The following is a 26766-nucleotide window of genomic DNA, read 5'->3' on the forward strand; positions in this document are numbered from 1 at the left end:
GCGAAAAGGGCGAGGTATTGACTAGGGGGCGACCCCCCTGATTTGCCCAATAATTTCTGTGTTTTTTTAGTTTTAATGTTCATCCTTACTTTCAGTTGAAAAAACTTGTTTTTTCTACTTAATTTCTAATCGTTTTTTAAATAATACTGAAAAATCCAGCACCCCCTTCATAGAAATGTTCAATGCCTCAAGGACACATCCTCCATGGAAGGTTCCTCCCGCGTAAGCCCCTCCTCCCACCCCCCCCCCATCAGAAAAAAATCCCTCCTGAAACGTCTTTATACTTCCCATTAATCAATACTATATGTAAACAATTGGCAAAGTTCATAACTTGCAACCCTTCCCCCAGGGACTGTGGGGGATTAACTCATCCTCAAAGACATATTTATTATATTTTCGACTATGCTGAACAAAATAGCTATCTAAAAATTTGGATTGGGTGACTTTGGGAAAAAAGAACGTGAGAGGAGGCCTAGTTACCCTCCAATTTTTTTGTCACTTAAAAAGCGCACTACAACTTTAAGTTTTCGTTCAGATGAGCCCTATAACGATATTCTAGGACTACTGGATCGATACGATCACCCCTGGAAAAAAAATAAATAAACACGCATCCGTGATCTTTCTTCTTGCAAAAAATACAAAATTCCACATTTTTGCAGATAGGAGCTTGTAACTTCCATAATAGAGTTTTCTGATACGCTGAATCCGATGGTGTTATTTTCATTAAAGTTCTGTGAATTATTGGGGGTGTTTCCCCCTTTTTTCAAAAATAAGGCAAATTTTCTCAGGCGCGTAATTTTTGATAGGTAAAACTAAATTTCATGAAACTTATATACTTGAAATCAGCATAAAAATCTGATTCAATTGATGTATCTATGGGTATCAAAATTCCGGTTTTTAGAGTTTCGGTTACTATTGAGCCCGGTCGCTCCTTACTTACAGTTCGTTACCACGAACTGTTTGAAAAGGTGACTTGGTCACCTACTGACACTAGTCTGTAAGTCTGGTATGATAAACAAACTAATTTTCCGCCTCCTAATTTTTTTTCTTGGAAAGCTATAGAACAAACTTAGAAAACTAGAAAACCAAGAATCATTATTGGTTCCCGTTGAACCAATATTCGGAACATTAAAAATGAAAATAATGAAAAATTGTTCGAAAAATCAAAAAGTTAGAAACTATCAAAACCAATAGCGAACAGTAGAAACAGATCCCTTCATCAGATGTCGGTAAGGAAAATCCTGAAACGAAGTTTAAACTTCAGAAGTAGAGGCACTGTGGATGAAGAGACGTTGTCTCACTACATTTGAACAAAAGAAAAGGGGAATGCAAACACGCAATTAAAAAAGGAGGCTTGGGACGCCCTTAATTCATAGGAGACTTGTTTGTATGAAAGAAGAGCATAATATAGAAGAAAACCCTAAATATGCCTTATGAACAACCTAAAACACTAATCAAGAATACAAAAAAGGTAATAAGCTAAACACAAAAAATAATTGTATTATAAATCTTTTGCACCTTTTGGATCCATATCGTACATTCCAAATGGCCCTTGACGCGCAACAATTTCGTGAAGTATTATGCCAAAAGCGTAAATATCAGCCTCCCGACTTCCTCGAGGATAGGACAAAGGATCACGAAGAATCTCTGGGGATTTCCATAGAAGATCTGAAAATCAAATTAAGCATAACAGACATGTGAAAAAGAATAATAGGGGGATAATTTCTGCAGGAGAGGAGAATACTGTTGAATAAATAATCTAATACTAGCAGGTACACTATAAGGTGTCTTTCTAATATGTTTCTGCTTTTAAGGTTGTTCCTTATTTATTCTTTTTTTAAATAGCTTTTATAAGAATATCAAATTCTGGTCTCCCGTGAAGGACTTCCGTAGAAGGCCTCCATAAGCCCATGTTTTACCGGCTTAGAAATGACTTATTGACTACTGAATAGATTTTAGCTCTCATTAAATTCCCTCCTTGTAGTTTTTGGCATCTTAATTTTTACTCCCTTATTGGCTCTAGCTCCCCTAAATTTGTGTCTTTTGAAAAAAGGGTCAGAATTTCTATTCACTTTTATTAGAAGCCACAACTTCAGACAAGCCAAATGGTTTGCGTAACGCCGGTACCGAACGCCTGATTTTCTGGCTTTGACCGGGAGTGGATCATCCGACAATTCTCTTGTTTTCCCCCCGGATTTCACCAGGTACCCATTTACAGCTGGGTCGACTCTGGCTAAGAAAAAAAAAAGGAATAGTCTTTTTTTCAACTGAAAGAAAGGAGCAAAATTAAAACTTAAAACGAACAGAAATTATTACGTATATGAGGGAGTTCGTCCTCTCGTTAATACCTCGCTGTTTCAGCTGAAGTTCGATTTCTCTCTAATTCTTTAATATTGACCCTTGAATCTCAAAGACCGTTTAATTAGAATAAATAGCTCTTTTGAAAGTACTAAAAACATTACCGTAAAGAGCTACCCAGATCAACAGTAACCGACACTCTAAAGAACGGAATTTTGATACCAATAGAATTATCAAAAGAATTGAATTGTTTTGTTCATTCCAAATATAAAAGTTTTATTAAGATTAGTCTTATCCATCAACAATTACGAGCCTGATAAAATTTGCCTTATTTTCGAAACAAGAGGAAAAACCTTCAAAAAGTCATAGAATCTTAATGAAAATCACACCATCAGATCCAGCGTATTAGAGAACCTTGCTGTAGAGGTTTCAAGCTCATATGTGCAAAAATGACGAATTTTGAATTTTTTTGGTAGAAGAAAGATCACGGTTGTATGTTTATTTTGTTGTTTTTTTTTTCCAGGAGTGATCGTATCGACCTAGTGGTCATAGAATATCCCGAGAGGGCTCATTCGAAAGAATATTAACAGTTATTGTGCCCTTTTTAAATGACAAAAAAAACTGGAGGGTAACTAGGCCCCCTCCCCTGCTAATTTTTTTTCCCAAAGTCACCCGATCAAAATTTTGAGATAGCCATTTTGTTCATCATAGTAAAAAATTCTAATAACTATGTTTTTAACGATGACTTAATCTCCCACAGTCCCCGGGGGAAGGGCTGCAAGTTATGAACTTTGCCCCCTGTTTCCAAATAGTATTGGTTATTGATAAGGATACAGACGTTTCCAGGTTGTTGTTTTTTTTTGGGGGGGGGGAGGGGTTACGTGGGAGGATCTTTTTACAGAGGAAGTTTTCATGAGGGAAGGAAATTTTCTATGAAGGGGGCACCGAATTTCCCAGCATTATTTAAAAAAACGATCAGAAATTAAATTAAAAAAAAACTAAGTTTTTCAACTGAAAGTAAGCAGCAACATTAAAACTTAAAAAGAAGAGAAATTATTACGTATATGATTGGGTTCGCCCCCTAGTCAATACCTCGCTCTTTACGGTGAAGTTTTTTTTAGTACTTTCATAAGAGCTATTTATTTTAATTAATGGCCTCTGTGATTAAGGGGCCATTCTTAAAGAATTGGAACAAAATTAAAACTTTAGCGTAAAGAGCGAGGTATTGACTAGGGGGCAAACCCCCTAATATATGTAATAAAAATATGCGAATATAGAAGTTCGTTACGTAAGTTAATTCGTAGGTTACGTATATTTATTACTAATACAAACGTCTGTAAATAAAATTAATACACTTTCGAGAAAGCCACTTAACCAAAAAAAAGTAAATTAATATGCAATTTTTTTTTTATTATTCATGTACGGTGAGCCAAAACCAAAACATGCATTAATTCAAAACGTTGAGAAATTAAATAATAAGAACAAGTTTTTTAACTGAAAGTAAGGAGCGACATTAAAACTTAAAACAAACAGAAATTATTCTGTATATGAATGGGGCTGTCCCCTCCTCAATGCCTCCCTCTTTACACTAAAGTTTGAATCTTTCTCACAACTCTATTTTTTTAAAACAATAAAAGACTTTAGCGTAAAGAGCGAGGCATTGAGGAGGGGACAGCCCTTTTCATATACGGAATAATTTCTATTCGTTTTAAGTTTTAATGTCGCTCCTTATTTTCAGTAAAAAAAAAACTTGTTTTTATTTATTTAATTAACAAAAAAGAATGATACCACAGCAAGCCGCTGTGCTGAATGAAATGTTGAAGAATCATCAAGAAAGGGTTTTCTTTATCAACCTGGAAAGCGGTTGTTTACCCTGCCATGTTTAAGATGAAGTAAGCTGTTGTTACAAAATTTTGCTTTATCAAGGAGGCACACTTGTGCCTCTTTAAAGAGGCGACCCACCACAATGTTAAGCGATTTCAGGTCCTAGAGGTCGCAGAGAGACGGCGGTAATCGCATTTTGTAGCCCAAGCTCAAACTAAGAAACTTGCGAGATTTCATCCTCCAACGAATTTATCTTCATAGGGTAAACTGGGCCGGAGGTTTCGACCCTCGCAACACAGCCCCCCGTTAACGTTGTTCGATTAGGTTGAAATTCAGATGTTAAGCTTTCCTATGGCCCGGGAGCTTATCCTCGAAATTTCAGCTCAATCCGATCACTCCTTCCTTGTTTTCAAAAAACCAAATATAGCCACTTAAAATTCATTTCTCTTTTTTTTTCTTATCCATGCCTACAGGCCAGAGTTGGTAACTGATCCAGGTAAATGAGGACTCATTCGAAGCAGAATTTGACTTGTTAGTGCCTTTTGATATTTTCAGACCGAAAAAATTATCCCCCGAATTTACATTTACGAAAAACCTCGTTTTCCTATAATAGCCCATGTTAATTTTTCCCACCACAACCCCCCTTTAACGTTGTCTGATCGGGCTGAAATTTAGAAGATAAGCCTTTCTGGGGCCTGGGAGCCTATCCTCGAAATTTCAGCTCAATTTGATCACTCCTTCCCTGTTTTCCAAAAACCAAATATCAAGTTTTGTGGGGATTTGCTTGCATTAAAAATAGATTCCCCTTACTAAAAAACAAATTTAGTTGTGTCTCTTTAGTGCAGGGCTCGAGACTCCTAACTGTCAGGTGGAAAACCCGGGTTCGATTCACCGTCAGAGCAATTTTTTTATATGCTGAATTTAAAGTTTAAAAAAGAAACTCAGTTTCCTTTATAAATTATTTGAAAAAAATTACGTTTTATAAAGAGTTAAAGAGGCTGAGTTACAAGGTCAACCCTTAAAACACCCTGTCGAGAAAGAAAAGAATAATACACACTCATCTAACAGTTAGTCAAGTAATAATAAGTAATAAACTGTACAAAAACGTGCAGAAATTATTTGAAAAAAACTACGTTTTCTAAAGAGTTAAAGAGGTTGAGTTGCAAGGTCGAACCTTAAAACGTACAGGGATTAGGAGGCACAGTTGGGGCTGCCGCCCCCAAACCCCGCTTCGCAGCCTTTAAATAAAAAAAAGGTTTTTTAAACTGAAAGTAAGGAGCGACATTAAATCTTAAAATGAACAGAAATTATTCCGTATATGAAAGGGGCTGTGCCCTCCTCAACGCCTCGCTCCTTACGCTAAAGTTTGACTTTCTCACAACTCTTTTTTTTTAAACAATAAAAACTTTAGCGTAAAGAGCGAGGCGTTGAGGAGGGCACAGCCCCTTTCATATACGGAATAATTTCTGTTCGTTTTAAGATTTAATGTCGCTCCTTACTTTCAGTTTAAAAAACTTTTTTTTTATTTAAAGGCTGCGAAAGGGGGGGATTTGGGGGGCGGCAGCCCCCCAACTGTGCCTCCTAATCCCTGTACGTTTTAAGGTTCGACCTTGTAACTCAGCCTCTTTAACTCTTTAGAAAACGTAGTTTTTTTTCAAATAATCTGTAAATATACTGATAAGCAGAAGTTTTGGCTCAAGCACTAGAATCTAAAATTCAAACCAAACTATTTAGATTCAATTAGAAATACGAAACGGAATTTTTATGCTGCCCATGATTTTGATGAAAGAAGTTCTTTACAAGTTTAGATGTTTTGCAGCATTCCGTAATTTGGAACAATGAAAAACGAAAAGAATTAATGGTTTAGAAATTTTTTTTTGATAAACTCAAAAATATTACTATATATTTCTTCTCAACGACCCACATTTCCAGGTATTAGTTTTTTCCCGATTGTTTGGTCTAAAATATAGAAAATTGTGTCAAGAATTATTTTTCAAACAATATGGGCGATAAAAACAAAAACGACTTAAAAATTTAGCATGAAAAGTTTTTAAACAGTTAAACTAGGAAATTTTTTAAACAGTTAAACATTACTTGGCAGTAGTATGGGAGAGCAGTGTTTTGAAAAATCGTCTCAGGTCCATGAAATTTCCAGAAATGTATCTACGCTGATTTGGGCTCTAATTAGCGTAGACCAAAAATTAGGTTAGGAGTTTTGACTGCCGACTTATCATGCCAGGAGCATCTGATTTTAAGCACAACTTGAATTTTTAGTTTTTAAGGATAAAAAACAGTAACCTATTTTAACAAAATCCTTTACACATATTGAGTAGGGAAGGGGTGGAGGAAAGAGTCATAAAAAGTTTTCTCAATACCTAGTGTGGGGCACGAATCAACTCCAGAAAAGCTGAGTTAACTCAGGACAGCTGCCGCTCCACCTTACTATCCCCCATATTTAATGAATCAGAAGTCCCTAATTAAACAATAAAAGATAAATATACCTATAGGGTATCAATATCAGTTCTATTTAAATAAGATATTTTAGTTCTTGTAAAAAAAACTGTTTTTTACTCGGTTAATATTTTGATTTATGCTCTAAGATCAAATTGAAAAATTCTTGCAGACTAAAGTAGTAACTAGGATCCTCAACTCGTATTGCATAGAGTATTTGCCTTAAGCGAGTAAACTTTGATAAATAGTCTCTCCAACCGTAAAAGCATACAGAACGTATGTGGGCTCTTTAGTGGAAGGAGATAGAGGGCATAACTTTTTGTATACAACAGGGAGGGGAGCGGTGGAATGGAGATATGCACGTGTTTTGTACATTACAGAAAATTATCAAATAAATTATGTACCTACTTCTATTCACCTGATGTTCGCCAATGTTGCTACTCTCAGCTGCTATTCTGAGGTCATGAAGACCAAAATCCGTAACACGGAGTGACCATCGAGCCGTAAGAACACAATTAGAAGATTTCAAATTTCCGTGACAACCAAGCTCAGTTCCTTGCAGGTAAAGTAAAGCCTGAATGAATAATAATTTAGTGAGTTTGGTAACTAGCCAAGAAATTAATAAAAATATATTGTTAGATGTTTTCCAGAGAAATTGCCTACGGATTGTTTTGGGTTCCCGACTGACTGATCGTATTTCAAACAGTAGGCTGTATGAAACGTGTGGTTCAATTCTAGGGCTATAATGAGAGAAAGGCTGAGATGGCTAAGACACGTTCTGCGGATGAAGGATGATAGATGCCCGAAAATTGCCCTTTTCGGCCAACCGTCTTGGGCTAAACGGAAAGCTGGTCATCCTGGGTTAGGGCAAGAGGATATAGCAAGGAAAATTTAAGGGAAATGAGAACTTCTTGGGAGGGAGTAAAGAGGGATACTTTGATTAGATTGGGATGGAGGAGGAGCGTGCGTAGCTGTGTTGACCTCAGGCGACTTGGTACTACGGTGAGTTGTTGTTAGTAGTAGTAGTAGCTTTTTTATTATTATCTGGACGTTTCAATACATTAGTAGTTTTGACAAATGCCATTGCAGTTAATCTAGATGGGTATTTAGTCCATGGTAGTAGCAAACCTCAGATCTTTCAGAGGCATCAAATTAAGAATCTTTTTTTTGCTTTTTTTAACTCGAGAAATTTACGTAAACAGAAGAGAAAACATCCCACAACTGAACGCACCCAAGCCAACAGTGCTTCGTGTAACAGGGACCACTCACTGACCTTACAATCATTAGAAAATTAGTTGTCTCCGGTACCTTACAGTAAATACTCAGCTCAGGTCATGAAGGCACGGTTTCAAATTTTCCATTTTATGTTTCACGAGTGTCAGCAAATTTATTAATAGCTCCCTGAGTCAAATACTCTACATTCACACTTTCTATACAGTTAAATTTTATTGCAATAAAACATAATATTTAGGATAAATTTTAATTTGTTTGGCTACTAATTCATTGCGTTCGGCGTAATTTTGGAGATCTTTAGTGCCATCATATAATTAGTAGCATTAAGAATTTCTCTCATACATTTGAATATTTTTCTTGTTTACCTTTCGCCTGTTTCCTTTTTTTTTCTTTTTTTTTAGCACCCACTAACCATGCCAGTGGGAAAAATAATCTACAAAAACATCCCCACGCACGTACAATATATTCATCTAGTTTTATTTTTATATTAAAGGTCATTTGATTTTCTTCCTTTATTTATTTTTATTAAAAAAGACAAACTCAATGACAATGACAGCCTAGAGAGAGTTTTTACTGAGTTGTTTAAAAGCTTGGTGGCACTAAAGTACACTTACTTACTTACTTAGGTCCCGGCCATCCTCGTGGGACGTTTTGGGGCCACTCCTCTTGCTAGCTCATGCGTAAGGGCTCGGTACATTGCTCTATCTGGTGCGATACGTGATAACTGGGCTATCTTGACGTTGTCGAAGTGGAAGTTCTCCATCCATCGTTTTCGTGGTCTGTCTCGTGGGCGAAGGCCATGGAGGGATCCTTCAAGGGCGATTTTTGGAAGGCGGCTCGGCTCCATTCGCTTGACGTGGCCGAACCAGCGCAGTTGTTGCTTCTTAATTTTATTGAGTATGGTTTCAGTGGACTGGAGCCTTTGACGTACTTCCACATTTTTGATTCGGTCAGTGTATTTGATTCTAGAAATGCGACGGAGGCATCTCACCTCAAAAGCTAGAAGTTTTATTTCATCTTCGGTTTTCCATGTTTCACATCCATAAATAACTATGGGGATTACTAAACTGTTGAATAGGCGCATTTTGAGTTTGTTGGCTAGGTGGTTGCTTGACCAGAGGCTGGCTAGTCTTTGGAAGCTGGAGCTAGCAAATGCAAGTCGACGTTTCACGTCAGAGCCATGGCAATTATCTGAGGAGAGTAGGCTACCAAGGTACAGGAAGTGGTCAACCGTTTCAACCTGTCTCCCGCCTATGGTGATAATAGGCGGGTTGTCTAGTTCACGTCTCGTAGTTACCATGACTTTGGTCTTGCTGGCATTGATCTCCATCCCGAAGGGCTTTGTGGTATCGTAGAGTTTATCAGCTTGTGCCTGCAATTCTTGTGTAGAGTTGGCTAGCTCATCAATATCATCAGCGTAGGCAAGATTCTCTATTAACACCCCTCCTATTCTTGCGCCATATTCCGACTGCATCATCGACAGAACGGCATTTAGAAAGAGGTTGAAGAGATGTGGTGATAAGATGCAACCCTTGAGTACTCCTGACGAAGTTGTAAACTCTTCTGATAACCCATCAACGGTTATTACTTGGCCTCGGAACTGGTCGTACAGACTCTTGATTATTTGGACTATCTAATAAGGGATACCGTAGTGAAGGAGGATATGCCATAGTCCTTCGCGCCATATCAGGTCAAATGCCTGACAGAAATCAACGAATCGTTGGTAGAGTTCTTCGTTGAATTCGATGTGTCGTTCCATGAGTTGCCGAACGACAAATATCTGATCGATTGTTGATCTTCCAGGTCGGAAGCCGGCCTGATATTCTCCAATGGCCAAGACAGTTGTTGCGTGTATGCGTTAGAGTAGGACTTTTGTCAGGACACGTGACCTATGGCTCGTCAGGCTGATTAGATGGTAGTTTCCGAACTCTTTCTTTGACCCCTTTTTGTGAATGGGTACAATGGCAGCCTTGCACCACTGACGGGACACAATGGCATGGTACAGATCAGTTACATCATCCGATCCGACGTTAATGAGTTCAGCGGTGACTCCGTCTGGGCCAGGGGCTTTTCCTTGTTTGAGCGTCTTGATTGCTGACTCGGTTTCTGACTTGAGTGGGGGTGGTGGTCTGAGTTTTTGGTCGGGTATGGGGAAGCGGGTTAGTATTTTAGGATCCGCAGCTACTGGGGGATTCAGTTTATTGTTAAAGTATTCTTTCCATCTTTCAAGTTTCATCTTTGAATCGTAGATCTCATTTCCGTCTTTGTCCAGGATCACTGATGTCTGCGGCTCTTTTTTCCGGCTTAACTCGCGTACCATTCTGAAAACTGCTCCGCTATTCCCCTTCTTGGACAGTACTTCGCCGTCTTCGCATTTCTTTCGCAGGTGGTTACGTAGTGCCTTTCTGATCTCTCGCTCTACTCTTCTCTTGAGGAGCTTGTAAGTATCCCAACTGTGACGGTCAGATTTATTGCAAAAAAGTCGCTTATCCTCGAATAGTGCAATGATCTCATCTGTGATGCATGGTTTTTCATTTGGAGTTTTTCTTCCAAGGATGTCATTCACTGTCTCTATGATAGCTGATGTAGCCTGTTCGGTCAGGAAGTCTATCTCATTAGCAGTGGTCAAGGAAGAATGATTTTTCAGGATCTCTCGGAATTTTTCAGATAGAGTGGAAGTGTAGGTCTGCCTTTTTGCGGGATCCCGCAGCAGATCCAGCCGGAATCTTGGGATTTTTGTTGCTTTTTGCAATTTTCTCATTTTTAGCTTGAACCTTGACATCAGGAGAGCGTGGTCAGAGTCAAAGCCTGCTCTAGATAATGCTACTGTGTCTAGCATGGAAAACGTCCAGCACTTTGATATGAGCGTATAATAAATCATGATCTGGAGTTTACCGTCTAGAAGTCTCCAGGTCACTTTGCATCGATGGCAGTATTTAAACATTTTATTTGTTAAGAATAACTCGTTTTTTTGGCAGAAGTTGAGCAATCGTTCCCATCTCGCGTTGAGTTTTCCGTGACCAAAACGGTCACGGAATACTAAAGTATAACACTTTACTTTGTTATACTAAAGTATAACAAAGGAGTAAAAACACTGTTAAATCATTTGTTGATATTATAAAGAAATTATGAAGAAAAGCAGGTTAAATGTTTTAAGAAAATGTCTTATAAACTGTTTTCAGTTCCTTTTTTTCTATAAAATATTCTTTATTTCCTAGAGAACGTTCTCGGCCCACTTTTCAAAATGTTTCTGTTTCAAAGTTTTCAAACAAGACTTTCTATTCATCCTGAAACAGAGTTTCAGGTGATTTTGTATTAAGAAATTCCCAAAATTCCCAAATGTACATAAAAAAAGCGTCATAATTGAATTGGCAACTGTGGTGAGGAAAAACAATTCTAAAACAGTGCAAAATGGAAATATGAGCATAATGAATACAAAAGCAAAAGCTTACGCTGGATAAGACGTAATTTTCCAGTCAAATAGTGAGAGATCATAAATCTAAATCCAAAGTGAACAAAGCAAAACTCGAAACAGTAAAAAGTACTAAATAGTAAAATCAAATAATAAGAAGGATATTAAGAGAAAACTGTAGTTCTTTGTGGGGTAGATGACATATAAAGAATATCTAGAACATATATATAATTCTATATTGTCCATAAGCTCGTTGGAATGGTTCAATTAGCGTTACCCATTCTTCTACTGTAGATTATATAGATTATCCCTTCTTCTACTTTTTTTTCGATTGAGGTATTCTGATTAGGGCTTGGAGATACCTTAAACTTAATTAGCATGTTTAATTTTAATATTTATTTTCTAACATTGCTCAGCAAATTTAGCTCTACCAGAAGTAAAATTAGAACTATTGAAATTACATCTAAAATAAAACCTTTTTTACGTGCTGACCAATGGCCGGGAGTGCAATGCAAGGTTGGGGGTAAGTCGTCCAATACTTCCCGTGTTTTTCCCCCAGATTTCTCTCAGTACTCATTTAGAGCTAGGTCGACTCTGGCTGAGCCTACAGAGTCAAACCATTGACCCCCGGTTCAAACCAAAAATTAGATCAGTTACACTGAAATTTTATTAGATAAAATAAAACAAAGTTTATTAAGGGGAGTATGTCGGTGAGACTTTTAGCTTAGCTAAGAGGGGATACCCGCCACCATAGCTTAGTGGAAGTGTTTGATTCCACTGGTAGAATGTTTTTATAGAAATTTCCCACTACTGGGGTTAATTTTAAAAAAATAACAGAACATCAAGGATAAAACTAACCTTTATTAAGTCGTGAACTAAAGAAGCGACAAACATGCTATCTAATTTAATGTCATCATTTTCGAGAATATCCATTAAGCTTCGCTTTGCACAATACTCAGTAACAAGACAGATACGATTGGGTTCAACACAGGCGCCTATGAAGGGGTTAACACTGTCATGACGAATTTCACGCATTAAACGCATCTCTTTCATTGTTGTTCGGCTTATTTCCTTTCTCTTCCCATAAACCAAAGGCTGCAAAATATCAATAAAACTTAATAACAAGGAAAAGGAAAAAAGATGGACAAAGAATAGGTTTTGTAGAAAGGCTCGTATTGGCAGTAAAAAAAAAAAAAAAAGATCAAAAGGTAAATCGTCACTGTTATGGCTAATCGTCGTATCTAAAATCCTCAAACTGGGATTGATTTATAATATCCACCTGGAAAAACTGTATTTTAAAATATAAATTGCCCATTTTCAAGTGTTTGTTTCATTTTTGTTTTAACTATTCAATATCGAACGGAAAAAAAGGATTGCAAGGCTAAGCGTAATTTTAGCCTTTGATGCTATTTAAACTCCACCAAGCTTGAATGTTCAAGAACAGGTTCTGCAAGAATGTGGTGCTTATGTTATTGACGCGCAGTAGCATAGCCTAAGTAAAGAGTGAAACGGCTTTCACGTGTAATTATGTTTTTATCACCAGGTCATCTCGTAAGGAAGGGGTGATCATAGAAAATTTGGAGGGGATTCATTCGATCGGAAAGAGAAAGTCCCAGGGTCACCCTTAAAGGTTGAAAAAGGTAAGAGGCAAACCAGCCCCCCCCAACCGTGCTTTCCTTACAACCCCCCACCATATGACGCCGGATCAAATTTTTGAGATAGTCATTTTGTTAAAAAATAGTTACAAAGTTCAACAGACATGCCTCTGCGATGACATGACCCTCACAACCCCTGTGGCAGGGGCGGTAAATAATACAAGCTGCCCAATTTTTACACATAGATTCTATTATAGAAAAGGGGGCAAGTTTGATTATGTGTGTTCAATGAGCTCGGAACTTTCAGATGTTGTCTTTTTTGGGCACATAAAATTACGAATTTTGTTGTAAGAGCGGGGGTGGGATGAAGATGGAACATAATATTTTTTTGTTCATGAGTAGTTGTACTTCAAGTGAACACTTACGGATCGTTAGCTAGGCCAAAATTCCCCGAGTTTCCCGAGAGTATACTCTAGAAACAACACACGTGCCCGAATAAATTAAAAGATGATATCTGCACCTTCTTTTTTCTCAATACCATCCCCCAAAGTCACAAAATATTTTCCTCACTCTTCCCCCTCCATAGTTTATCGAAGTTTTCATATAGTAAGCCTGTTCTTCCACTGACGAATTTATTCTTAATCCCTTTTCCTTTGACAACAATGACCAGCATCAGACAGCTTCAATTTACATCAGATTGTCTTTGATTTTCTGCGCCTTATTAAATAAAAGAATAGTTTTCTCAAATGAAAGAAAGGGCGACATTAAAACTTGAAATGACCAGAAATTGTTCCTTATATGAGGAGGCCGTTCCCTCCTCAACCTTCGCTCTTTACGCTAAAGTTTGAATTTTTTCATTTTTTTAAGAATGACCACAGGACTGCTCAAACACAAGAGCTGTTGAATTGGCAAGATAATCAAGGAGGCACACTTGTGCTTCTATAAAGAGGCGACCCACCACAATGTTAAGCGATTTCAGGTCCTAGAGGTCGCAGAGAGACGGCGGTAATCGCATTTTGTATCCCAATCTCAAACTAAGAAACTTGCAAAATTTCATCCTCCTCCGACTTTATCTTCATGGGGTAAACTGGGCCGGAAGTTTGGACCCTCCCACCACAGCCCCCCTTTAACGTTGTCCGATTGGGCTGAAATTTAGAGTTTAAGCTTTCCTAGGGCCTGGGAGCTTATCCTCGAAATTTCAGATCAATCCGATCACTCCTTCCCTGTTTTCAAAAAACCAAATATAGCCACTTAAAATTCATTACTTTTTTTTTCTTAGCCACGCCTACAGGCCACAGTTGGCAACGGATCCGGTTGAATGAGGACTCATTCGAAGCAGAATTCGACCTGTTAGGGCCTTTTGATATTTTCAGACCGAATAAATTATCCCCCGAATTTACATTTACGAAAAACCTTGTTTTCCTATATTAGCCCATGTTAATTTTTCCCACCACAGCCCCCCTTTAACGTTGTCTGATCGGGCTGAAATTTAGAGGATAAGCTTTCCAAGGACCTTGGAGCTTATTCTCGAAATTTCGGCTCAATCCGATCACTACTTCCCTGTTTTTCAAAAACCAAATATCAAGTTTTGCTTGCGTCTATAAGATTCCCCTTACTAAAAAACAATTTCAATTATGTCTCTTTAGTGCAGCGGTGAGACTCCTGGCTGTCAGGCGGAAAACCCGGGTTCGATTCACCGTTAGATAAAACTTTTTAAAAACTGAATTTAAATTTAAAAAAAAACTCACTTTCTTTTTTAAATTATTTGAAAAAAATTACGTTTTCTAAAGAGTTAAAGTGGCTGAGTTACAAGGTCGACCCTTAAAACACCCTGTCGAGAAAGAAAAGAATAGTACACAATCATCTAACAGTTAGTCAAGCAATAATAAGTAATAAACTGTACAAAAACGTGCAGAAACTATTTGAAAAAAACTACGTTTTCTAAAGAGTTAAAGAGGCTGAGTAACAAGGTCGAACCTTAAAACGTACAGGGATTAGGAGGCACAGTTGGGGGGCTACCGCCCCCCAACCTCCCCACTTTCGCAGCCTGTAAATAAATAAAAAAAGTTTTTTAAAGTAAAAGTGAGGAGCGACATTAAATCTTAAAACGATGAGAAATTATTCCGTATATGAAAGGGGCTGTGCCCTCCTCAACGCCTCACTCTTTACGCTAAAGTTTGACTTTCTTACAACTCTTTTTTTAAACAATAAAAACTTTAAAAACTTTAGCGTAAAGAGCGAGGCGTTGAGGCACAGCCCCTTTCATATACGGAATAATTTCTGATCGTTTTAAGATTGAATGTCGCTCCTTACTTTCAATTTAAAAAACTTTTTTTATTTATTTACAGGCTGCGAAAGCCGGGGGTTTGGGGGGCGGCAACCCCCCAACTGTGCCTCCTAATCCCTGTACGTTTTAAGGTTCGACCTTGTAACTCAGCCCTATAAAACTTTAGCGTAAAGAGGAGGGAGCAGCCCTTCTAGTATACAAAATAATTTCTGTTCACTTAAACTGTAATGTCACTCTTTACTTTCATTTCAGTTATTTTTTTTTATTTCAGTTCGTTTACAGATGGCACCCTTTTTTAGAAGTTTAATTACAGTTTCCAAAATTGTGCAACATTTTAATGCTAATAGCTTTTAATGAGTAGCTTTAAAATTAATACAAAATGCATATGCATAATCATCATGAATAATGCATTTTGTTTTTGTACACATGGTAAACGAAACTTTGGGGTTTCGATGGTTAGGGGTAGGGTTGCGAGTCGTAGGATTACTACTCCTTCCTTTAATTATTTTATTCAAGTCTAATATTCATAAAATAATACTTGGAGAATCATATTCGTCCCTAAAACAAATTCCCTTCAAATATTTATTAGGAGCATGGGGTTTCAGTTTAAAAATTATAATGACCCTATAGGTTTATTATTTCCAGGATATTAAAGACAGGTTTACAAGGCAGAACAAACCCGCTTCATAAGGGATGTTGCCCATGGACACCATTGAGGGGAGGGGGTAACGTACCTGGGTGATAATAAGACATTCAACATTGTGTAAAAATAGGCAATGAAAAACATTACCATTTAAATTTGCTGAAAACAAAGTTACTAGTTGGGCTTGCACCCCTCCCCCTCTCCTCCAAAAAAAATCTGGTGACAACCATTCCCCCCTCTTTTCCATCACTGTGTCGGTAGGCGAGTAAATGTAAACTTTTATGCTACATAGAAAGATTGTCGCAATGGCAGAGTTGCTATTACCCCAGTGCTAACGCTAAAGGCATTGACCAAAAATATTGCCGGGAATCAAGAGAGATTAGTTATCGATTTCTATTTCTCCTCCTTTTCCAAAACTCAGTAAAATGTAACCTTTGGGGCATCTGGCACCCCACCCCTGCCAACTCAATGACCCAGTGTCCCTGCTTTATAGTCTGATACACACTTATTCATTAGTGTAGGGTATATAACTGAAGAAAATATCGAGCAAATGAGTTTAGTTAAACGACACTTTAAAATAAATATCAGAAACAATTTTCTGCAGTAAAAGGGGAGCTATCAACCCTTACCCAACCTGTTTAGGCTTAGTCTACATGAATGGAAATGAGAGACTAATTACTACCCCCCCCCTCCCCTCAGTCACGCACGCATCCGTTCCAACATTTATGTGAAGGCTCAGGGAGAGTTAGACAATTTGGACATACAATACACTCTTTTAGGTATCTCTCTCCCCCGCCACGTAATGACCCAACGTATATGCTTCATAATAGCTGATGTGGAATTATACATTACTGGACATAATTTCATGAAAAATACAGTGAATCAACTTAGTTAAACCAAGGATTAAGATACATATCTATGTAGCCTACCCATTGATCTTGTATAGACAACATGATTTTTTGGGTACGAATTTGCCATCGTGCAACATTACTTGCTCTGCAACTGGAAAGCTAAATAAATAGTTTTGACACTTTTAAATGGATTGGCTATCTCAGAATTGTCAATCGATAGCAACTTGGTCGTCTTTTGGGCGAAATCGTATTTTGGAGCCAAGAAATGGCAGAAAACACCGCTTTCCCGTCGCACACTTTTGTTGGCCACTTCAAATGGCACTAGAAGTTTTAATCTCCGTTCTAATCATACCTTCTAGGACCATCGATACGATCATCCATGGAAAAAAAGAACAAACAAACCAAGGGCGCTCAAAATTTTCCAGGGGGGGGGGCAGATACCAGAATAGCGGAGATTGGAGGACAAATAAATTTTGTGGTAAAAAAATACAAAGAAATATACAGTTGATCAGTTAAATATTATTTCAGAGTTTTAACCAGTTAGTTACTATGTCAAACTCGTTGACAAACTATTGTCACTATAGAACTATTGAAAAAATACAACTTTGGATAATTCACTGTTCGGCATGTTCGTTGAATTAAATACTGTCGATTAAGAAGCTATGGATCTGGGTGAAAGCTTTTGCAAAAGTTCGAGAATATGTCGTATTGAGCCGGTTCCAATCTTGAGAAGGATTTAAAATTGTAGACTGGAATGTGACATTTTTTTCCTATTTTATCACCACGACATTGGGGGAGGGGGGATAAATACCGGCGACCAGACTGATCATATTTCAAACAATTGAGTGGTACAAAAATGTGATTCTATACCGGTACAGAAAAACCAAGAGTTATACTTTGAAAAAAAGAATGGTTACTATTCACTAGTATTTTTACTAATTACTGTTGATTTTACTATTCAATTTAAGCCATTTATTTATAATTCATTTAGAATTATTTGTTGATTTAATAAAAGATGAATATTTTTAATTCACAAATTCTGGTATCTTGGCTAAATTCCCATTCAGGTTTAAGCTAAAAGTTAAGTTTCATTATTATGAAAGAAAAGCAAGCAAAATTCCTAATAGGATAAGACCTTATAGGATACAACCAATGGAATAGACACAGGATGATCAGTATAGACTAAAGCAAAATTAGAATCTTACCCCTTAACTGGGATTATATTTTAAAATTAAGGAAAAGAATAAAAAAATTGGACTTACGTTTTTAGCTTGACAAAATTTGAGCAAAAACCAAGACCAAACTGACTCCTGGTAGGGGCACGACGCTAAATATATATATATATATATATATATATATATATATATATATATATATATATATATATATATATATATATATATATATATATATATATATATATATATATATATATATATATATATATATATATATATACATATATATATGTAAAGTATTTGGAACATAAATTCGAGAAGGCTTTTTCTGGTGTCTCGTTTCTTAGAGATTTGGCCATGTATATGTCAACGAGAACAGTCCAGGGGGGACTGTTTTTGGGACTAAGACTAGTCGTGGGAAAGGGTCCGTTCCCAGGCATGGTTGAACAACCAATAGCTGGAACTTCCGTTCGGGGAAAGTTATATTCTTGGCTCATTTCTAAAGGCAGTCCATCTTTCGCCTCCGTCGTAGCTAGTTGTTCTTGTGCTACCTTATTTTCTCTATGTGTATTCTCACGTTATTTAATAAAGACCATGTACCAGCGTTTATCGTCTATCTTTGGAATTTACGTAAACCATTACAGCTGCCAATATAGAAGGCATATAAATAAAGAAACCAAAAAGAGGTTTACAGGGTGGTGGCAAGCGGTTAAGACTAGTGGAGCATATACCACTAGGGGAAAACCTCCAAGTGACATTTGAGTGACCGTTATAAGTACTTACGACATCTTACGCTACATACTGGCAACATATTGAAGAGCTATTTCGCCCGCTACCAAAATTGCTTGTGATATTGAGCCGCAAATACTACAAAAGACTGATAAAAAGACATCGAAATGTTACGAGGTATTGAACTTTTTTCTATTCAAAGCGCCTTTATGAGAAACACTTTCTTTTAAATAAACATTTTGAAATAGGCTGTTACACAATGCCTAATATGGATTTCCTCGCGATAGCTTCTACATACTAATTCAAATTTCTACAACTGAAAGTCTCCGGTTGATTTCTACCTTCACTTAGCCATTTTACGTTTGGTGTTTTTTTTACCTGATTTTATACAGTCGACGCGTGATCTACATTTGACAGTTTCCAAACAAAATTTAACATTGTGAATTCGATAATCGAAAATTAATTCTCAATTGTGACTCCAATTGACGCTAGTGATTTAATTGAGACCAACTACAAGTGAATTTAAGACAGACGACCTTTCGTAAGTGATTTACACGAATATACACCCAGTAAATTTTATTAGACCCTTGTTGTTAGAAGTGAAGTTATTGCCCAAAATTTAGCGTCCGTAATTAAAGAACGGTGTTTAAAACAAATATTTAAATTTATAGAATAACTGCTTTTCAAATTTTAATCTCAATATGTCAGTTTTTATTCCTATTCTCGATCCGGCGGAAACTGGATATAACAAAAAGGTTGCTTTTGATTTTGTAAAACAGTGGAGGGGAAATGGCATATTTCCACCTCTTTTATTTGACCCAAATGATCCTGATTTCGATCAAGATGAACTTTATGATTACCTTCAAAAGATCAAGACATGGGTCTCAACAAACCCTCCAGCTCCCCTGAGCACCACCCCAACTAATCCTCCAATAGAACAGCCTCAACAGTCCCAAGTAATAGGATCTCTAATTGACCCTCTTTCAGTAATAACGCCACTCACAAAGGCAGAAAGCGGAAAAATAATAGAGTTTGTTTCGCATTTACAAAAATTTGAGTTGTTGTTAAATTGGTCTGATTCAAGAGCCTTACAGACCGTGTCACTTTGGGCCCATGGGTTGTTTCGCCCCTTTTTTGAGGATCTGGATCCCTCGATTACAAATTTGTCAAGTTTAAAACGTGAATTACTTGTAGCATATGTCCCAGGCAAAACAGTAGGCAAAATGGTTGCAGAGTTTTTAGGCGCGATTCAATTTAAGGATGAAACGGTATATCTGTTCTATAAAAGGATACTAAACTTAGAAAGGTCATGTAGGGTGTCCTTAGAAGCCAGTGAGGACGGTTTAGTCCTTGGAAGACTTGCTCTTAACGCATTCAAGGAGGGGATCAGACCGTCCTACAAACGCTATTTGTTAGAGCATAGCGCAGAAATTTTTTCTTTAGAGGATGCGTACAAGGTTGCAAAACAATATGAACATATAGAACAGATAGTGAGGGAAGTAGAGACGTCGTCTTCTTCCGACGAATATCTTTCTGCTCTGACGAGGGTGAAATTTGGACTCAATGATGAAGGTTTTCAAGGTCGTGGACGTGGATGTGTTCGTGGTTGGGTAAGTTACGATAGGAGGCATAGTAGTGATAGATATTCTGATGAGAGAAGAAAAGAGTGTCTTACTTGCGGGGGGAGACACAGCGTTATTGAATGCTATCAAAAATGCGGATCCAGGAAAACCAGGTCACCCAGCGGTTAATTGTTGGGATAATAGGTCGTATGAAAAGAGGGATACGCGTCATGAAAATATACAGTGCTATTTTTGTAAGGAATATGGACATATTCGAGCCCATTGCGAAAGAGCGAATACTCGTAGAAGTGCTACTCCGGGAAACGAGTGAACCGATCAAAACTGGGGGAAATGGTTGGTAGTAAAAATATACCCCAAAAGATTTCTACTACTATGTTAAATGTTTAATTTAAACCAATAGAGCAAATAATATTAGATTCCAGTGATATTTTAACTAGCAATAGCAAACAATTCAATCACAGTCGGGGGGGGGACACCAAGAAGAAGTTCTATGCTATCTTGGGTTACCTGCCAAGCTAAATAATAACATTCAGTTCCCAATGCTCCACAAGATCAAGCTAGGTGATATAGAGTGTTCGGCATTTTTAGATTCAGGTTGTCATAAGTCGATAATTAGCGAAAGACTGTTTAACCGATGTAATAATAGCTGTAGAACATTTCACAAAATTTGTTGTTCATGAGAGTGTAAAGTATATTTCCGAAAAGTTGATTTTGAAGTTTTTAAATGAAAAAAATACTTCTTGTTTTGGGTTATTTGATATATTTCTCACGGATAAACATGCAAGTTACCGTTCTAAAGTGGTGAAGGATTTCTGTGCTAAGCACAAGATTGATCACCGATTTTCTAGTGGCTATAACCCATTTTCGAATGGGTTATGTGAAAACCGAGTAAAGGCGTGCAAAAACATATGCAAGGCCTACTGTTATGAATCCGAGTCGAATTGGTCGGAGTATATTCGAAGTATTCAACTGGTACTCAATAGCACTATTTCATCAACCACATAATTTCAACCATTCCAACTTATGTTCGGTCGACAACCGATTTCCTATCTTGATTTAAAGTTACTGCGACCGCGACGGGACGACTTCAACAGTTACGAAGAGTTTGCAGCTAGCCAAGTCCAACAGCTTTTCTACCTCCATAGTGTTTGTCGCAAGGAAATCGAAAAATCAAGAGAAGTTCAGGCCGGACAATATAATAAAAACAACACAAAAATTCCAAGGTTGAAAGAGGGAGACATTACCTATGTTCAGGATATGACACGCAAAGGGTTAAAATTAAAATTTCGCGGCCCATATATAATAATAAAAGTAATACAACCAAACCAAGATTTCCTACTACAGGAATTAGACGGAAAAGTTACCAGAAGAATAGTAAACATCAGACTAATGAAGCCAGACAAAGGCCGCTCCGTATTTATTGCAAAAAATCCAGAGTAATTTGAGTATGTAAGTAATAAACCAATCACTAAAGAATCGAAAAAGACATTAAGTGATGTTGGGCGTGTCGGTCAACGTTTAAAAGAAATTTCTTTTTGTATAGATGTACCAGTAGTACAACAACAAAGTTTAAGAAAAAGGTAACTCAAGCACCGCCTACTTAGAATCAAGAAGCCAAAACAGGGAATTAACAGTCCAGGAGTCCAATACCATCAACCCATTATTTGTGGATGTAAACACAGGGGATACTCACCTTGACATGACTAATGTATCTACTATTTTGTCGAAACATACTAGTCCTACAAGTAATACTGTCCAGGAGAGTAGCACCAATAATAATGTAGAGAAATCCCCAGTAGCACTGCCATTTGTTGAACCACAAGCTAGTAAAGAAAAACCAAATAGGTCTAAACCGAGACGTTCCGCAGCAATAAAAGCCCGAGGATTTTATTGGGAATAATATCTTAACGTCATTGCAGCATGGTATGATTTTTAGAGTTTCTGCAATTTCATTTATTTGTCGCTGGTATTTTCAGGATTAATTAGCCTTTCCCGGTCATTCCTTTTGCCCTAATTCAAAGTTTATACATAATCCCAACCTTCCTTGTCCTCATCAAATTCAGGGGTATGGGGAACAAGTTTATTTTCAAACAGTTCGTGGTAACGAACTGTAAGTAAGGAGCGACCCGGCTCAATGGTAACCGAAACTCTAAAAAACGGGAGTTTGATACCAATAGATACATCAAAAGGATCAGATTTTAATTCTGATTTCAAATATATAAGGTTCATTAAGTTTAATCTTACCCATCAAAAGTTACGTGCCTGAGAAAATTTGGCTTATTTTGAAAAAAAGGGAGAAAGACCCCCTAAAAATTATAGAACCTTAATGAAAATCACACCATCATATTAAGCGTATAATAGACCCCCACTTTAGAGTTTTAAAGCTCATATATAAAAAACTTGTTTATTTTCATTTTTTGTCACGATGAAAGAAACCGGTTGGGTTTTTATTTTTTTTTTTTTTTTTTTTTTTTTTTTTTTTACCAGGGGTTTTCGTTTTGACCCAGTGGTCCGAGAATATCGTGGGAGGGCTCAATTGAAAGGAAAATAAAATTTCTAGTGACCTTTTTAAGTGACGAAAAAAAATTGAGGGCAACTAGGCCCCCTCCCACGCTAATTTTTTTTACCAAAGTCACCCGATTAAAATTTTGAGATAGCCATTTTGTTCAGCATGGTCGAAAATATGATAAATATGTCTTTGGGTATGAATTAAGCACCCGAAGTACCCCGTGGGTGGTATAAAATATATGAACTTTACCCATTTTTAAAATTTAGTTTTGTTTTTTGGTAAGTATACATAATTTTTCAGGAGTTTTTTTTTGTGGTAGGGGGTGGGATGGGTGGGTCGGGAGTTATGTTGGAGGATCTGTTCATGAAGGAATTTTTCATGGGGGAAGGGAAATTGCCATGAAGGGGGCGCCGGAATTGCCAGCATTATTTATTGGTTCTTGGGAATTATACAACCATTTTCAGGAAGGATTTTTGCGGGAGGGGGGGGGCGAGAGGAGGGAGTTACTCTGGAGAATATTTCCGTGGAGGATGTTTCTTTGGGGTAAGGGACATGTCGATGAAGGGGGCGCCCGATTTCCAAGCATTATTTAAAAAACGATCAGAAATTAAATATAAAAAAAACCAAGTTTTTTCAACTGAAATGTAAGAAGGAATATTAGAACTTAAAACGAACAGAAATTATAACGTATGTGAGGGGGTTCTCCCCCAAGTCAATACCTTGCTCTTTAAGTTACAGTTTTTTTTATTGATTTCAAAAGAGCTATCTATTATAATTAAATGTCCTTTGTGATTAAGGGGTTTGTGAATAAAATTTTTTTTTAACTTTTAAATTAAAGAGCGTGGTATTGACTAAGGGCAGAACCCCCTCATATACGTAATAACATATACGTAATAAAAAAACAATAAAAAAACAAGCGATACGGCTCAATAGTAATCGAAACTTTTAAAAACGTAATTTTGATGTCAATAAATGTATCAAAAGAATGTGTTTATAATGCTGATTCTAAATATATAAATTTTATAAAGTTTAGTATTACTCATCAAAGGCAACAAGCCTGAGGACCTTTACTCGATTTTTTTAAAGAGGGGGGACACCTCCCCTACAAGTGAAAGAATTTTAATGAAAATCACAACGTCAGATTCAGCGTATCAGAAAACCCTATTACATAGGATTCAAGCTCATATCTGCAAAAATCTGCAACTTTGAATTTTTGCCAGAAGAAAAATATACGAATATAGAAGTTAGTTACGTAAGTTAATTTGTAAAGACATTCATTTAGCAAAAGAAAAGTAAAATTTTTATGCAAATAAAAGCTGCATTAACTAAAAAACGATCAGAAATTAAATAAAAAAAACAATTTTTTTAACCTGAAAGTAAGGAGCTACATTAAAACTTAAAACGACCAGAAATTATTCCTTATATGACAGAGGCTGTCCCCTCCTCAACGCCTCGCTCTTTATTCTGTATATGAAAGGGGCTGTCCCCTCCTAAACGCCTCGCTCTTTACGCTAAAGTTTTTTATTGTTTTAAAAAAAAATTGTGAGACAGAGTCAAACTTTAGCGTAAAGAGCGAGGCGTTGAGGAGGGGACAGCCCCTTTCATATACGGAATAAAGAGCGAGGCGTTGAGGAGGGGACAGCCCCTTTCATATACGGAATAATTTCTGTTCGTTTTAAGTTTTAATGTCGCTCCTTACTTTCAGTTTAAAAAACTTGTTTTTTTTATTTAATAAAGTATAGAGACAAAAGTGAAGTGTTAAAATATCCAGTTTCCGACTACTGTTGTTAGTGTGGTTCGTTTATACTATGTAAGTTGTTACTTATGCAAGTATTGCGTAGTGTTTGTATTATGTAATTGTTTACTAGTTCATGCTGTAGAATGTTAGTAGGCGAGAAGTGAATAATTTGGGAAGGGAATGTGTTGAATTCAATTAAAGTTTGGGGGTTTAATGAGAAGGGGATAAGCCAAATTTGGGAAATTTAACTTAAAACAGGGGGGAGAATCTGTAAATTATTTGGAACATAAATTCGATAAGTCTTTTTCTGGTGTCTCGTTTCTTAGAGATTTGGCCATGTATATGTCAACGAGAACAGTCCAGGGGGGGCTTTTGGGACTAAGACTAGTCGTGGGAAAGGGTCCGTTCCCAGGCATGGTTGAACAACCAATAGCTGGAACTTCCGTTCCAGGAAAGTTATATTCTCGGCTCATTTCTAAAGGGAGTCCATCTTTCGCCTCCGTCGTAGCTAGTTGTTCTTGTGCTACCTTATTTTCTCAATGTGTATTCTCACGTTATTTAATAAAGACCATTTACCAACGTTTATGGTCTATCTTTGGAATTTACGTAAACCATTACATCTGCCAATATAGAAGGCATACAAATAAAGAACTAAAGAGAGGTTTACACCTATATATATATATATATATATATATATATATATATATATATATATATATATATATATATATATATATATATATATATATATATATATATATATATATATATATATATATATATATATATATATATATATATAAGGGCTGCATAACTTGCAGCCCTTCCCAGGAGAAGGGCTGCAAGTTATGAACTTTTCTCATTGTTTACATATTGTATTGGTTATTGGGAAGTATACAGACATTTTCAGGAAGGATTTTTTTCTGGTGGGGAGGGGGATGAAGGAGAGGGTTACTCAGGAGAATCTTTCCGTGGAGGATGTTTCTTTGGGTAAGGGACATTTCTATGAAGGGGGCGCCGGATTTCCCAGCATTATTTAAAAAGCGATCAGAAATTAAATTAAAAAAAACAAGTTTTTTCAACTGAAAGTAAGAAGCAACATTAAAACTTAAAACAAATAGAAATTATCACGTATATGAGTAGTTTCACCCCCAAGTCAATACCTTCCTCTCTACGCTAGAGTTTTTTTTTAGTGCTTTCAAAAGGGCTATCTATTCTAATTAAACGGCCTTTGTGATTCAGGGGTTTGTGATTAAAAAAAATTTAGCGTAAAGAACGCGGTATTGACTAAGGGGAGAACCCCCTCATCTACGTAATAACATATACGTAATAAAAAAAACAATAATACAAAATAAGCGATACGGCTCAATAATAATCGAAACTTTTAAAAACGGAATTTTGATGTCAATAAATGTATCAAAAGAATGGGCTTATAATTGTGATCCTAAATATATAAATTTTATTAGGTTTAGTATTCGTCATCAAAGGCTACGAGCCTGAGAAAATTTATCTTATTTCCGAAAGAGGAGGGAAACATCCCCTACAAGTGAAAGAATTTTAATGAAAATCACGCCGTCAGATTCAGCATATCAGAAAACCCTATTACATAGGTTTCAAGCTCATATCTGCAAAAATGTGCAACTTTGTTTTTTTTGCCAGAAGAAAGATCACGGATGCGTTTTTTTTTTTTTTTTCAGTGGTAATCGTACCGACCCAGTGGTCTTAGAACATCAAGAGAGAGCTCATTCGAACGGAAATTATAAGTTATAGTGCCCTTTTCAGTGAACAAAAATGCTGGAGGGCAACTTGGCCCCCTCCCATGCCCCTTTTTTCCCAATTTCGTCTAATCAAAATTTTGAGATAGCCATTCTGTTCAGCTTAGTTGAAAAACCCCAAAAATATATCTTTGAAGGTAACAAATTCCCCCTAGAGCCCTTATGGAAAGGTCTTAAAGTTTTAAATTTCCTAATTGTATACGTATAGTATTTATTATTGGGAACTATTTATGCATTTGTTTTGGAGGGGGGGGGGGTTGAATTTTCTGTTGGGGTTTTCAAACAGTTCGTGGTAACGAACTGTAAGTAAGGAGCGACCCGGCTCAATAGTAACCGAAACTATAAAAACCGGAATTTTGATACCCATAGATCCATCAATAGAATCAGATTTTATACTGATTTCAAATATATAAGTTTCATTAAGTATAGTTTTACCTATCAAAAGTTACGCGCCTGAGAAAATTTGCCTCATTTTCGAAAAAAGGGGGAAACACCCTCAAAATTCATAGAGCTTTAATGAAAATCACACCATCAGATTCAGCGTATCAGAAAACCCTATCGCGGAAGTTTCAAGGTCCTATCTGCAAAAATGTGGATTTTGTGTTTTTTGTCAGAAGAAAGATCACGGATACGTGTTTATTTTTTTTATTTTTTTTTATT

The 26766-nt window shown here is 36.9% G+C and overlaps 1 protein-coding gene across 1 annotated transcript in view; it reads right to left on the reverse strand.

Annotated features, from left to right (window-relative positions):
• Positions 1 to 26766, reverse strand: part of LOC148954418 (receptor-type guanylate cyclase Gyc76C-like) — a 269197-nt gene that overhangs the window by 24770 nt on the left and 217661 nt on the right. Inside the window, exons 12-14 of the mRNA XM_089086478.1 lie at positions 12077 to 12313; positions 6982 to 7147; positions 1519 to 1668 (exon numbers count right to left, since the gene is read on the reverse strand). Of these exons, the coding sequence (XP_088942604.1) occupies positions 1519 to 1668; positions 6982 to 7147; positions 12077 to 12313 (553 nt within the window). The remainder of the gene's footprint in view (positions 1 to 1518; positions 1669 to 6981; positions 7148 to 12076; positions 12314 to 26766) is intronic.

Source organism: Artemia sp. Qi Xiang Cuo, chromosome 3 (genome assembly GCF_049724085.1).
Source record: "Artemia sp. Qi Xiang Cuo chromosome 3, ASM4972408v1, whole genome shotgun sequence".
Taxonomy (NCBI): domain Eukaryota; kingdom Metazoa; phylum Arthropoda; class Branchiopoda; order Anostraca; family Artemiidae; genus Artemia; species Artemia sp. Qi Xiang Cuo.